The 15,449-nt window shown below is 31.6% G+C and overlaps 1 protein-coding gene across 3 annotated transcripts in view; it reads left to right on the forward strand.

The window, feature by feature from the left end:
* MYBL1 (MYB proto-oncogene like 1) overlaps positions 1-15,449 on the forward strand; it is a 32,717-nt gene that overhangs the window by 3,699 nt on the left and 13,569 nt on the right. For 2 of the 3 annotated variants that reach the window (XM_033125873.1, XM_033125872.1), the window contains exons 2-8: positions 5,116-5,221; positions 5,551-5,622; positions 7,612-7,704; positions 9,115-9,335; positions 10,792-10,966; positions 13,683-13,754; positions 14,325-14,429. In XM_033125873.1, coding sequence (XP_032981764.1) covers positions 5,116-5,221; positions 5,551-5,622; positions 7,612-7,704; positions 9,115-9,335; positions 10,792-10,966; positions 13,683-13,754; positions 14,325-14,429 — 844 coding nt within the window. The remainder of the gene's footprint in view (positions 1-5,115; positions 5,222-5,550; positions 5,623-7,611; positions 7,705-9,114; positions 9,336-10,791; positions 10,967-13,682; positions 13,755-14,324; positions 14,430-15,449) is intronic. The other variant, XM_033125874.1, reaches the window with a different exon arrangement.

The raw sequence follows: 15,449 nt of genomic DNA on the forward strand, positions 1-15,449 counted from the left end.
TTTACTATGTTGTCTCCAGCAAAGTGAATGTTATAGGTGCAAGAATACTGAAATATGAGAATGGATATTTTAACTCATCTTTGTCATTAACTAGCAATATTGTTTTGGCAAAGCAAGTAAACTCTGTATCCCAGTTTTTCATCTGTTACTATAAAGGGTTTGTATTTTGTGGTCTGTAGGGTAACTTCTAATTTAATATCTATCCTATTTTGAACCCTTTTGTAGTAAGATTTTCTCCCTTAAAAATGGAGGAAAGTAGAAATGTTCTTGTTTATATATAGCTAGGTAAAACTCTCTTCAGTATTTATTTTAGTATTGCTATTAATAATGTTCAAATGAAGTCAAATTTGTCTTACTCTAATATGCTAGTTTGCAATCCAGATTTGGAAATGAAATATTCATGTATGCAGTACATCATATTAACCACTGGGTGGCCTGATTTCACTATATTAAATTAACCTGGTAAATTTTCATACCTTGAATTTGATTAGACTTTTTAAAAAATGCAAAATCCTGTCAAGATGATATAATAAAGATGTATTTGTTGATGATAAAAATTTCAGACTTAATGCAGTTTGTGATTTAAAATATGATTAAGTTGATGTTATTTTATTAGAGCAAATTTTATAAAACCACTGATTTTTCCTCAATTTCAAACCAGTAGTTTCTTTTCAAATAAAAATAAATTTTTAAAATTCTCAAAGTCTGCCTCATTTTACTCTAGGTGGTATAATTGGCCTCTTTCAAAATTCAACTTCTTCTGAATGTTTTATCTTAATATTGTCAAGTGTGACTAGTTTGTGTATTATTTCATAGGCAAAAGATGACTGTCACATCCCATTAGCTTACACCACAGTGTGAAATTACTCTTAACCATTTTCCTTGCTTAATGAATCATAGCATTTGTGTGTGTGTGTGTGTGCATGTGTTTCATTTTGCTGTTTCATAATCAACCCTAATCACTTTGTTCATTCATAATTTACAAAGCGTTTCCATTTGACTATAGTACGTAGGTTATATATTAACAGTAACAGCATAAATATTTTCTTTGACTTAAATAAACCTGACAGAATGATTCTGGAAACCAAGTCCTGGATGGAGATTCAGAGACCAAATTCCCCTTCTATTTTTGCTTTGTGACTGTAGAAATAATTTCATCTGTTTTTGCTGTCTTCTGGATTAGTCATCTTAGACTAGAAATGGGTTATTTACCTACACAGTAGGAAGTTGATTTTATTTATTATATATTACCAACATAGATTGCTACAATACAAAAATGCTACAAGATGATATAAAAAGCAGAAAAAGTGAGCAGATTATTAATCAGTGAGACCTTTTTACTATTAAATGGTGAAAAGTGGAGTGAATATTGGTGAGGTTTCTTCCTTTCCCTTTTTTGGGGTTTTATCCTTTCCCTTTTTTAGGGCAAATTGTAGGCCTTCTCAGGGATCTTTCTGTCGAAGTTAGTGATGTTGATAAGTTTCTAGGATTTTTTTCTATCACACTTATTTAAAAGTCACCTCTTCCTTTCAACAATAACTTAAAATAATGCAGAAATAACTTAATGCTAAAACTAAGAAGTAGCTAGGTAGATAGACTCTAGGAAAGTCCCCGTGGCAGAGAGAGGATTCTAAGAATTCTACTTTAATCCTCCCTCACACTCACCCACTCAAAAAACCCAGTTTCCTGAACACTGAGCTGTTTAACTCTGCCTGAAATTGATGACCATACTGATGCAAAACAGAAGGAAACCTCATATAGAAATAGAAATTTCTCACAGATCAGCTATGTGGTTACAAAATAAGGGAGAATTTTAACGTTAAAATGAACACGCTTTCAGGAAAATTACTCCTTGGAAACTAGTCTTTTGACCCAAGTAACATTTTTGGACTCATATTCTTAAAATAGTTTGTAAGAACCTTAAGGTGAATTTCGTACCGATTAGCTGTGATGTAGATAGTTTTGTGAATACTCAAAATTTATACGGGCAAGTCCCCAAATTAAAAATTGTTTTAATCTACAAATAACCTAATTTTTAAAGCAGTCTCAAAATGCTGCAGTTTCAAAAGTTTCAAAAGCTTTTGGGATCTGAGGGAAGGAAGGAGAGGGAAACCTGTGAAAAGCACAACAGAGGGCTGTTTGGGATGGCAGGAAGTGGTAAACTTGCTAGAGACAGTTCTAGGAAAGGCTAGGCAACATTAGTAGACACTCCAAAGAACCCCTTCTGTACTGAATACTTTTTTTAATGTTATTTCAGCAGGTTCGGCTTCTTACATTTTTCCACTTGGAGGTGCATTTGGATTTTGAAAGTCCTTTTTAACAAATGGGAATTGAATGCCTTTCACCTCCTCTTAAGAGTTATTTTTCATTTGTTAAAATTGTTTTCTCATATTCACTTGGGATCTGCCGTGTTGAGGGAGGTAAAGTTTTGACTGGGTTGAAAGGGAGTGAGGGAATTTTGGAATACAGAGCAGTTGGAGGAGGTGAAAGAGTAAGGAAGATCATTAATTTTACACATACATATCTGAATGGCAGGTCCTGTGCTTGGTGTGGAGAGGTGAACATATCAGACATAGTCTTTGCTCTCCTGAGCTTACGCTTTGGTGGGGAAGGTTGGCAACTGTGCCGAGCATAGGGAAGGAAGGGTAGATGCCATGTGTACATACAAACTGGACAGAACGCTTCAGTGTATGGTGTTTTATCTGATTTGTAACCACCTTAGAAATGTATGAAGTCGTTGGATCCGGAACCATCTCCAAGTTAACAAATAATAATATTAGCTAGTCAGGTAATATTTCTAATAGCCAAAGATGGCTGCGAATAGCAAGTATTTTCTTTAATTAAACCCGTGTCTTTATTTTTGACATAGTTTAACAAAACAAGCATTTATGTAATCAGAACTGGCAGATTATTGTTACAAATAGACATTGGCTTTTGGGAGAGAGCATTTGAATATTAAAGTGTATTGAACTAAAGTTAGATAAATATCATAGGTAGTGGAATAGAGGATCGTGGTGTCTTGCTTGGTCAGATGATGAATTTTGGTCCTATGGCATTGACAAATCAAGGGAAATGGAAGTTCCTGCAAAAGATTTGTAGACAGTATATGTTAAATCTAGGCCTTCATTTTTCTAAGATTGAAACTATATGTAGATATTAGGAGCTACCTATATGTTATATAGTATATTACGGTAAGGTTAAACAAATTATCGAACTTTTGCTATTTGAAATCAGAATGAATTTTTGGAAAAGAGTTGAATCTAGAAAAGCAAAAATAATTTTGAATATTGTTAGGCAGTCAGCCTATGCAAAAATAATGATGTTGAGCCACCTCTCTGTGCCAGATGCTATTTACAAGTGTGCCCAGTTTCCTTCTAGATCTGCTCTGTCCAATAGGAGAGCCACTATCCACGTGTGGCTGTTGAGCTTTTGAAACCTGGTTAGTCTGAATTGCGATGTACTGTATAAAATACACACCAGATTTTGAAGTGTTTAATAAAAAAGGAATGTGAAGTATTTCATGATGTGTTGGAATGATAATTTTTTATATATTGGGTTAAATAATATTGATTATTAAAATTAATTTCACCTATTTCTATTTTTTTAAAACCTGGCTACTACGAAATTACATATGTGGCTTGCATTACATTTCTTTGGACAGTGCTGTTATATATATATCCACCTGTGTATTTCTCAAGTGCCTTGAAATCAGCTAGTCTAAAACTGCTTACTCTCCCCATTCCCTTCTCCTCCCAAAGTTGTTTCTCCTACTCTATTCCTTACCTCAGTGAATAGCTCTATTTATGCTTCCAAAACTGGAAATTTGGGAGTCATCCTTGATTCCTCCTTCTCCTATGTCTCTCATACCCATCCGTTGTAAAATCTTGTTTCTACTTGTTCAGTTTCATGTGCTTCTTTTCATTGCCACTATTATTACCTTAGTCAGTTTGTTCTTTTATGGTTTCTTGATTTTTGTCATATTTAGATCTCTTTTATTCAATGATATAAAAAATAGAATTCTACCCTATTTTCTTATAGTACTATTATGGTTTCATTTTTAAAAAAATTAAAATATTTGCTTCATCTGAATTTTGTAATTTTAAAGTAGGACTTGAACTTTATTTTTTTAAAATAGCTACTCAGTGTCTTACCATTTATTGAAAAGTCCATCTTTGCCCCACTGATTTGGTATGTTACTGTTATAATTTACCAAATTCCCATATGGGTTTTGTTTTTTTTCTGAGTATTCTATTCTGTTCCATTGATCTATGAATCTGTTCATGTGCCAGTGCCATTCTGTTTTATTTATTGTTTCTCTACAGTGTACTTTGCTATTAATTTAGGGAGAATGGACAGCTCTAACATTCTTTTCCTTTCTAAGAATGTGGTCTGGATGTTTTTCCATATGTTCAAGTCTTCTGTGTTTGAAACTCATGTTTTATTGTGTACTGTACCTTGATCTTGTACATTCAAGTTATTTCTACATATTTTAACTTTTTGTTGTTGTTGGTATTATTAATGGATCATTTTTTCCATTGTGTCTTTTAATTGGCTGTGTTTTATCATTACCATTGTCAGGTCCTAATAATTCCCTACTTGGGTTATTATAAAAGATTACCAATTTGTCTTCCTCTCTTCATTTCTCCACACTCCTGCCAGTGACTTATCTGAAACACAAGATATTTATCTTTGACTCCCTTAAAGTCTTTTAACTCTTTAGGATAAAGGTCAAAAAGAATAAAGGTCAAACTCCTTAGCATGATGTACAGATTATCACTTGGACCATGGTGGCAATCCACCCTCATCTCTCCGGTGTCAGTAAGAACTATAGCTCTTCTCCATTGTGCCGTGTTTCCCCAAAACTAAGACTGGGTCTTATATTAATTTTTGCTCCCAAAGATGCATTAGGGTTTACATTCAAGGGATGTCATCCTGAAAAATCATGCTAGGGCTTATTTTCCGGTTAGGTCTTATTTTTGGGGAAATACGGTATGTCTCTTAAATTTTTTTGTACTTTGAATAATCTGATTGGATACGTGTCTTTTAATCTGAGTGGTTTCTTCAGTCATACACATTTAAATAAAATTCTTGATTTCACAATTGTGTTGTTTGTAGTGAGGATGAGGATGACGACCTTCAGTATGCTGATCATGATTATGAAGTACCACAACAAAAAGGATTGAAGAAACTCTGGAACAGAGTAAAATGGACAAGAGATGAGGTGATTATCTCATAAGGTTTCCTGATTTCATCTTTGTATTTATTAACAATATTATAGATATGAAAAATATTTAAAAACAAAACATGAGAAAAGTTTTCCATCAACTAACTTGCACATTATTTTTCTTCAACCAGCTACATGAATAGTGCATTGATGTTGAGACTGACAGAAAAAGTATAGTAAATGGGAGAACTTGTATTACAGTGGCTTCAGGCCTGCTAACAATGGCCACCGGATAATGCCATGAAAGAATTGGAGAGTTATCTATGTGCAGGGACAGAGGAACAGGGCGGGGGAAAGCTTTCTAATATTCAAACCTGTTTTAATAGGATGATAAGTTAAAGAAGTTGGTTGAACAACATGGAACTGATGATTGGACTCTAATTGCTAGTCATCTTCAAGTAAGTAAAACATTATATTTCTGTATATAATGGATGATTTAAATCAATGGGTTAAATTTGCTGCTTTTAAAAGAATATGTCTACATTATTTTAGATTTAGGTTTCCTTTCTAAAAACATCTCTTCTTCTGGTCCTCCTATAGTTGCCAATGGCTTCGAAAGCCTGATGTTCTAGTAATTAGTTTATCCAGTAATTAGTTTATCCATTAGTTTACTAATCTAAAATAAGAATGATAATTAAGTTTGGGTAGGGCTTTATAAATATTTGCTGATAAATGTTAAAGCATTTTGAAAGAAGTTGAATGCATTGAACTATTCGATAGCTAATAAGAAAAGGTGTTGTTGAAAAGTTTGTCATAAAATGCTTACATTTTAAAGTGTTAACAGATTTTTTTTTTTAAATTATACTTACTGTTCACCATACTAGTATTCACATACTATTCATTAGCATGTATTAGGTTGGTGCAAAAGTACTTGTGGTTTTTTGCAATTATTTTTAACCTTTTAAACCAGAATTACTTTTGCGGTTACCAACCTAATAATTTTATAATTTGCAAAGTATTTTCACATGTGCTTTTATTTGTTCCTTACTATACTGTAGGTAGTAAGACAAAATATTCGTATTTGAATTTCTGTATTTACTACCTTGGGTTTTAGAAACCATGTTCCCTGTGTTCTTTCTATATTGTTTTAATGCCTTTTAACATAACCTGAAAATTGAGACCAAATCATGGAAAGAGCATACGTTTTGGAGTCAATCTGAATTATGTTCGAATGTCTTAGAAAAATTTCAGCCTCTTTGGTCTTTGGCTTTTTTATCTATAATAATACTCGTTTTTGTAGTAATTTTGTGAGAATTAGAAATAACATATAGGATGTTTGGCACAGTTCCTGACATTTTGCAGATGTTCAATAAATGGAAGCTAAATTAGGACAGTTATTTACATTAGCTTTATCAGTTTAACTTCAACTGTATAACAGCAAATGAAGTGAACAGAGAAATGCTACAAGAACATAACAGGATCGACCTGATTATTTTGAAGTGATAGCCTCAAAATGGATCAGCATTGACGTACAGAAGCCATAAATGAAGACACTCAGTTTGAATAAAAATAATTTGAAGTCCACTAGGCACAAAGACAGAGCTATTGGTAAACAAAGTATTTGTATCTATCCCTTTATATACTTCTAATTTGTAATCCTGAATATGAACTAATATCTTTGTAAACAATGAATCACTAATGAAAAGTTAGTTGTTGTTATCATCACTGTAATACATAGGTGTTACTAGGTCATGGATTGACTAAATAAAGTAAGACTGCATTTATTAATCATTTGTGGAGTTTGAGATGTTTCTACATAAGGTTTTCTTATCCTGGTAAATTCATTTTTCTTTTTAAGCTTCAATAGTTAAATAATTTAAGTGCTAGACAATGCACACCCTCTATACGTATAGATATGTTTTTGTTTTTTCTTGATAACTTGGGAGTCATCATGTATAACCATCCTTTAAATACCATGCACTAGTCTAGTAATGCCTTTAGGTTTTTTTTTTTTTAATTGTGAGAGTTATTACTGCTGTACTGTATGAATCCAGACTGCTGTGCTACTTGAGTTCTTTTATCTGCTTTGTATAGTTTTCTGTTTCCTCCCTTTTATTTCTCAACCTTATAGACGTTTTTTATGGGCAGTATTTGTGTCATAGCTTTGTTGCTTGCTGTTTTATAAGGCATAGTATAGAGATAAATACTTTGATTTCAAATATGTCTTGTTTTTATTTGTACTCTGATCCCAGCCAATGACTTTAGTAAAAAAAAAAAAAAAGCGAATTGGGACACAGGCATGCAAAGTAAATATGACATGTTTAAGGAATGCTGTTGAATGCATTGTTCTTGAAGACTTCATTCTTAAGGTTGTGAGACATAAGTGTGGGTTGACTTTCTTTCTGGAAGACAGTTGTTCAATAACAAAATCGTCTAAATTCTTTCAGAATCGTTCTGACTTTCAGTGCCAGCATCGATGGCAGAAAGTTTTAAATCCAGAATTGATAAAGGGTCCTTGGACTAAAGAAGAAGATCAGAGGGTAACATGTTCATTTTTTTTTCCCACTGTGTAGGTGGATTAGCTTATTTTTCTTCCTAGTACATTGTTTTGACACATTAAGTATATCTTTAAATAACTTTGATTTTGTTCTCTGGGTGCTGCTTGCATAAGAATTAAAAGTTAAGTGTTTTGAAATGTAGTTTTTAAATGAAGTTTTTAGTGAATTTAATATGTAAATATTAAAAACTATATATAGCCTTTTCTGTCTGAGAGTTTGGTTTGCAAAAGTAAAAAAATACTGTCAGCTTAGTCACCTTGTTTAGACTTTAGGTTCGCAACATTTAGGGTATAGTTTCTTTTTGAAAATTGAGTAAACATTTTAAAAACAATTTAATTTTTATTTTATCTGTTAACACTATATGTGAGGAAGTCATTCTTAACTTTCCCTCTTGACTTATAATAAGCCCCCAAAAAAGGTAGATATCAGAGCATTATGTTTCGAAAGGGTTGGATGATTTAAAAAGCAAGATAATTCTTTGTATTATAAAAGAATGGGAGAGTTTTGGTCCTCCACTTGGAATTGCCCTTTAGTTCATGTCCTTGATGGCATAAAAACTTGTTAATGTAGTTGGGGAATTAGAGTATTCTTATTGCCATTCAAAAAAAAATTACTTCATTAAGCTCAGAATCGATCTGATTTATTTGATGGCTAATGCTAAGTTTTTAAATGTGTGATTTATGTCTTTTTAGTTTGAGAAAGGAAAAAATGAAAAGATGGTAACTGGATTCTTCCTGCTTGATTTATTTGGCTTTCAGATGAAGCTTTTTTTTTTTTAAGATGTAAGAATAAAAAAATACATAAATCTTACCATTTTTATTGTTATTTTAAATTAATTTTGTATGAAAACAATTTAATTTAGAAGTCACTTTAATTAGCACCTTGTAAATTTTAGATAAGTTTGGGATCAATTTTTGAACTTGGCCAATACTGAAGTAGTATTTATTGGTAAAATTGTTTTTTTAAGTTGTAGTTGTGGCTTGCATTTAATACATTTTTTAAAAAGTAGTATTCTTTTTTTTAATTTAATTTGATTATTAGTTTCAGGTGTCAAAAATAGTATTCTTGAGTTATGTTTTTTTTTTGCCCGATTAAAGTTTATTGGGTGACAATTGTTAGTAAAGTTACATAGATTTCAGTTGTATAATTCTGTATTATATCATCTATAAATCACATTGTGTGTTCACCATCCAGAGTCAGTTCTCCTTCCATCATCATATATTTGATCCCCTTTACCTTCGTCTACCACCCTCTTCCCCCCTTACCCTCTGGTAACCACTGAACTATTGTCTGTGTCTGTGAGTTTTTGTTTCTCATTTGTTTGTCTTGTTGAGTTATGTTTTAACATCTGTCAAGGTGATGTTTTTTAAACTTTGTTTTTCTGTTTCTTAGGTTATTGAATTAGTTCAGAAATATGGGCCAAAAAGGTGGTCTTTAATTGCAAAACATTTGAAAGGAAGAATAGGCAAGCAGTGTAGAGAAAGATGGCATAATCATCTGAATCCCGAGGTAAAGAAATCTTCCTGGACAGAAGAGGAGGACAGGATCATTTATGAAGCACATAAGCGGTTGGGAAATCGTTGGGCAGAAATTGCCAAACTACTTCCTGGAAGGTGCTTATATAAATGTATATACATTTTTCTGTACTTAAACTTGATCTTTATTACATTAGTATTAAATATATTTGCAAGTACCCCATGACTTTTATTTTATTTATAATTAAATTTTAAACTATAATACAAGCAACCCTTTGGAACTATTTGTTAATATATTTTGTGGTAAGGGATATAATTACTTTTTTAATGAAATATTTCATAGCAGTAATTTGTGCAATAAAATGATAGTCCTTTGGATTATGAAAGTTTACCACCCTCCCAAAATTATGTTTACATATCAATGCCAGTCAGGCAGACCATCTTTGTACAAACTCTGTTGGGTGAATGCAATCTACATCGACCAGAGAATAACAAATACACTGGCTATAAAATAAACTGCTATAAAAGTGCACTAGAGAAAATTCAATTCTTAATTAATTATGGTGTGGTTCAAATCATGGGAGTAGTGCATATATTTGTGTGGCTAAAATACAGAATTTCTTTCGGGCAGTGATGTGCTATGTACACTATACGTTGCACTGGTTTAAATCTATATCTCACTTAGAAGCTATGCATTTGTTTTTTATATTAATCCCTATCTGTAGAGTACTTCATAGTTTTAAAATGCTTTTACGTATATTCTTAATTAATCTTCATATACTGTGAAATATGCAGAGTAGACATTGCTGTCTTCATAGATAGGGAACTTCTGATGTTTTTAATCTCATACATCTTTTTACTGTCCATAGAACCTAACTTAGTGCCTTAACATAAATCAGGCTCTCAGTAAATGTTTGTATATTTTATAAAGAATGGATTTACACTACAAGTAGCTGTAGGTTGAAGATTTACACTTATCTAAAGGGAACTTAGGTGAAAAGGGGGCGGTGAACTCTTTCTTTCATAGGTATTTTGTTCTAAGGAGTACAGAAGAATACTGAGATTCTATAATTTGTGGTTTGCTTTTCATGATCATGTTTGTTCCTGGCTCAAAGGTCTTTGTCCTTGCTATGCCCTTAATGCTCTTTTTTTTCCTTCTGTTCTTGTATTATTTGTTTCATTCTTGTTATTCAGATCTTAGCCTCACTGTCACCTCACATAGTCCTTCCTGGACCATTTAATCACCTAGTTACTTGTGTTTCTTATCCTGCTTTAATGATCTACATCGCACTGATATTTTTCTTATTATGTATATTTTTTTGTTTTTCTATTCTTCGCTCCTTCCCTGCTGACACACTTCCCATGAGAATGTAAGTTCCCTGAGAGAGGGACTTTCTTTGTCTTATTCTCTACTATGTCTCCAGTGCTTAGAACTGGGCCTGACATATAGACATATGATTTATATTTTTTAATTAAAAAAGTATCTAATTTCACCAGATGTAAACTTTCTTTTAAGTACTTTGTACATTTTATACAGTATTCAGATTTGTGGAATCCTCCTTTTCTTTTAAAAATACACACTTTCATTTTGTAGGACTGATAATTCTATAAAAAACCATTGGAATTCTACTATGCGAAGAAAAGTGGAACAGGAGGGCTACTTACAAGATGGAATAAAATCAGAACGATCTTCAGCTAAACTTCAACACAAACCTTGTGCGACAATGGACCATTTGCAAACCCAGAATCAGTTTTACATACCTGTTCAGGCACATATTTTTAATACCTTTATTATTTAAAAAATTTCTTTAGTTTCGGTGTGGGAAGGTGTTTGGTTTCTTAATAGGACAAATACAACATGTATTAAGGGGAATAGACATTTGAATTTCCAAGTTGAAAAAATATTCCCTAACTAGCTGTTATGCAATTAGTGGCAGTTTAATCTCTATTTGTTTTGATTGATAAATATTTTGGGAACAAACTTATTAAAATGTTTGTTTTACATGTAATTTTTACATTATCTGGTAAAATTTCCTAATATTATCATTCTTTGAATCTTCATTTATGATTCAAAGCCAGTGGTCATCTGTGCTTTAACATCTATTGTAGTTTTTTAAAAATTTTGTGTAATTATAGTATTCCATATATCTAAGGTGTAAGTGTATATAAAATGGTTTAAAGGGGAAAATAGTAAAATAAGGAGAAAAATAGTAAAATATCATTCAAGCCATAGTTTTGAAGAGTGTGGTAAATAATTGGTTCCTTGAGGGCATTTAACTTTGCTTTTCCCCTGACAACCAACTGGTTGAGTGATTTCAGTCTTCATTTAGAAAGGTTCATTGGAGTAGAGATTACCCACGTTCATAATGGGGCAAGCTCTAGTTTCCTTACAGTGCATTTTCCTACCTGTCAGAAATTAGTTTAGGAGTTTTCATAAGGTTTATTTACATTTCCCTGTCTAGCTATCTGTCATACCATTTTTTCATGTTGAGCAATTCTTGTTCTTGTCACATACAATGTGAAGAGTAAGTCAGGACTTAATAGTATCTACCAAAAGACAAAATTTGGCTAGTGTTAAAAATCTGTGCTTAGTATTTTTTTTCCATTAAATGGACGTTTTTTAAGACATAATTTTAAAAGAACCACTTACAGTAATGACATCTTAATTTACAAATAGGAAAAACATGTGAAGAAGACATTATACTTATCTGCTGATACTCAGTATCTTAAGGTTTTTTTGTGTATGTTTCTTTACATTTTTCTTTAGAGTCCTAGATTTCAGCAGCATAAACTGAAACATTCTGCTTCTATCTTAGAAAGGTTACCATTTAAATTTATTTCTTTAACTCATAGAAAGATAATTTTAAAAATTATTTGGGGCCAAAGAAGTGAGTCTTGAACAATCTCAATCAAAATATATTGAAAAGATAAAGATAGTTCTTGTACTTCAAGAATTGTTTACTTTTAATATTCTTGAAAGATGCATATATTCATCGTTCAATTCATTTAAATTACTAAAAAGATAATTTAATTTTGACTTGAAAGAAAAAAAATGGATTGGTGTGAAATACTGTCACAGATTTTTGTGAAAAATTTGAGAAAGATAATGTTTTTAATCCATTGGAGTTACCAAGTTGAGTGATAACTGATGCTAATCAAGTATTCTGAAAATTAAGTTCTATGTTAGAAGTATAATGATACTGCATTAGATAGTGATTCAGATAGGCCATTTTGGAAAATAAATCGTATCATATTTATCTTTTTTAGTTTTTAAAAATACCTTCTCATTTCTTTCCACCATTACACGCTAAATTTGCACGCAACTTCAAAATCCTTATTACAGATGCTTTAGAAAAGAAACAGAATAATTCTTAGTCTAGTAACTTAATTCAGAGTATTGAAAGGTACATGAGTGATTCTGATTGTTTTTCTAAGTCAAGTAACAGAAGAAGCCTCTTATTTTCCTACCTTTCTACCCAACAGATTGCCATGGGGTGGTAGTAGGAGTAGCAGATATGATGTTGAAAAATTTGCTTTAGTCTCCATCTTTGTGAGTGCTTCAGATGGACTAATCCCTTCCTCTGAAAGATAGGAAGACGATTACTTTGTCTTCTCCAGGAGACAGAGCAATTCTAATAGCAGACTTAAAAAAATATTTGGTGGATATTGTAGTTAATAGAGTGATTGGCTGATAAATCTAGGCCAAGTAATTCTCATATTTCATTTAGAAGAAGATAGGTCTTTCCTAAGTGTTATATGACTTTTAATCAGTAGATTCTAAGATCAGAGATGTACCGTATTTTGCCGTGTATAATGCGCACTTTTTTGCCCAAATTGGTGAAGGAAAAATAAGGATGCGCATTATACGTGGGTAGTACAAATTCTGTGTCTATATAAATGTTTTTAATTCTTTTAATTATGCTTATGAGTTAAAAGTGTAACTCTAGAAATCAATAACTATATCCATATGCAAAATAATACCCTGGAATACAATCATCGGTTTTGTTGAACTTACGATGAGCTGGCAACAAGGAAGTTCTTGGCCTTCTATGATGCGTAAATATCATAAATTTGTACATAAAATTTCTTGTACCTTGTATCTGTTCTTGTGTTTTGTAATTGTTTATTACATAAAATTTCTTGTACCATACTATGTTAAAAAATAAATGCTAAAATTCTTTTATAATACAAAAAACAAGTACCTAAATGTAAACAAATAAAAAATTAAAATGAAAGATTTTTTTCCCCTGAAAGTTTGGGCTGAAAACGTGGGTGTGCGTTACACATGGGAGTGCATTATACACAGCAAAATATGGCATTTATTAGATAAGAAACTATTGTAGATATGAATATTCAAAGTTAACAGAAATACTTCTGAGCTTTTAATGTTGATATTTAATCAACAGTTTTTGTGCTTTGCCTCAGATTTTAAATATTTGTATTGTGTTATATATATATGATACTAATGATTGAATTACTTTTTAGATCCCAGGCTATCAGTATGTGTCACCTGAAGGCAATTGTGTAGAACATGTTCAGACTTCTGCCTTTATTCAGGTAACTTTTTATTTATAATAAAACAAAAGAAACACTTTCAAACATATTTTTGAAACTCTAATAGTGTCTGTTTCCTCACCTATAAAACTAGGACAAAAACAATACTACTGTCCTATTTACTTTGAGTATTATAACATTAAAGGAGAAAGTTTGCTAAGTGGGTTTGAGAAACAAACTACAAATGCAAGGTGATTGACAACACCAGTAAGGCAGTTCTTTTCATTCTTCCAACGTAAAACATGAATGTTGTGAATGGACATATTTTTGTAAATTGGATAGAAAATGTGTATTGAGATTCAATTAATTAAAACATACTCCAGACATAAATTTTTAAATTGATATAGATGATGCAATATAAATTTTTTTAATGCATTTAAATTTTCCAAATATTTTCATTAAAAATATTTACCTGGTGTCCTCTTTAGACACCAGAAGGATTGTGAGATTTAGTAGTATTAGCATTATTAGAGAAAACATATTTTATGTTGTGTAGAAGAAAATAAAAATTAGAACACTAAGAATAGTAAAGCAATTATGTAAGTAGCCTATTTTTTATTTAACTTATTTTAGCAACCCTTTGTTGATGAAGATCCTGATAAAGAAAAAAAAATTAAGGAACTTGAGATGCTTCTTATGTCAGCTGAGAATGAAGTTAGAAGAAAGCGAGTTCCATCGGTAAGAAATAAGGTTAAATGTTTAAATTTTATTGGAAGAATCCTTTATATGCTTTTCTAGTTTTCATCAGCATTGACTTTCATATTGCAACAAGTGGAAAGCATATTCAGGATGACTTCAGATTTTAATAAGAACTACAAATGGTCTTTCTCATTTGTAACTTTGCAGTTGCCTGATTTTGATAAGTATCTCTGAGCATCTTTGACAGTGTTCTGTATTAAGATGCTTCTTGAGTCATAAATGTCACGCAGTCTTAAGATGTAATCTTTGATATATGTGTTTGTGAAAATGATGTGTGGGTTTGATTAGGCTTTGGTTTTATACATTCCATGTAATGATGGCTTTGATAGAAAAGAAGCTTGAGAAATAATTTAAAAGATGTGTAGTGATTTATGTGCTCCAAATTACTTTTCTTGTGTCTTTGAATTTTTTTTCCTATTTATTATATTTAGTAAATTGGAAAAATATGGAAAAAAGGAACATTTAGATTTTATTCTTGCTAAAGAAATTTTGATATGGATGTTGGGTTTTGGATACCAGGTGTGAAAACTATTGTCTGAGATTTGGTTGATGAGAACAACTAGGAATATTTAATTAGGATAAAGGGTAATCATTCTACCTAAGTTAAATAGGCTATACTACATGGATTAAAAGGGGAAAAAAAAGTTTATACTAAATGACAATTTTAAAAGTTTAATATCCTGACCCTTTTACATTTTGGAAAGGGTTTTTCTTGGTTTGGGGATGAATGAGGGGACATTTAGAGAGACTGAGAACTAATACAAAATTACTAAATAGAATAACTTGAGATCTTGAAAAGGTATTATGAGGCAACGGGTGATATCTTTATACTGTTTAGAGAGTATTAATAAAAATGATGTTTGTTAATTATAATAAAGATATACACCATCGGAAAAGTAGTTTTCGTTTTGAAACTGCAAAAACCATGGGAAAACAGGAAGACCTGAAGTGTACTTACCTCTGTACTTTGTCAAGTAGGTGGTTTATCGTTAGGGATTC

Source organism: Rhinolophus ferrumequinum, chromosome 14, assembly GCF_004115265.2.
Source record: "Rhinolophus ferrumequinum isolate MPI-CBG mRhiFer1 chromosome 14, mRhiFer1_v1.p, whole genome shotgun sequence".
NCBI classification, from domain to species: domain Eukaryota; kingdom Metazoa; phylum Chordata; class Mammalia; order Chiroptera; family Rhinolophidae; genus Rhinolophus; species Rhinolophus ferrumequinum.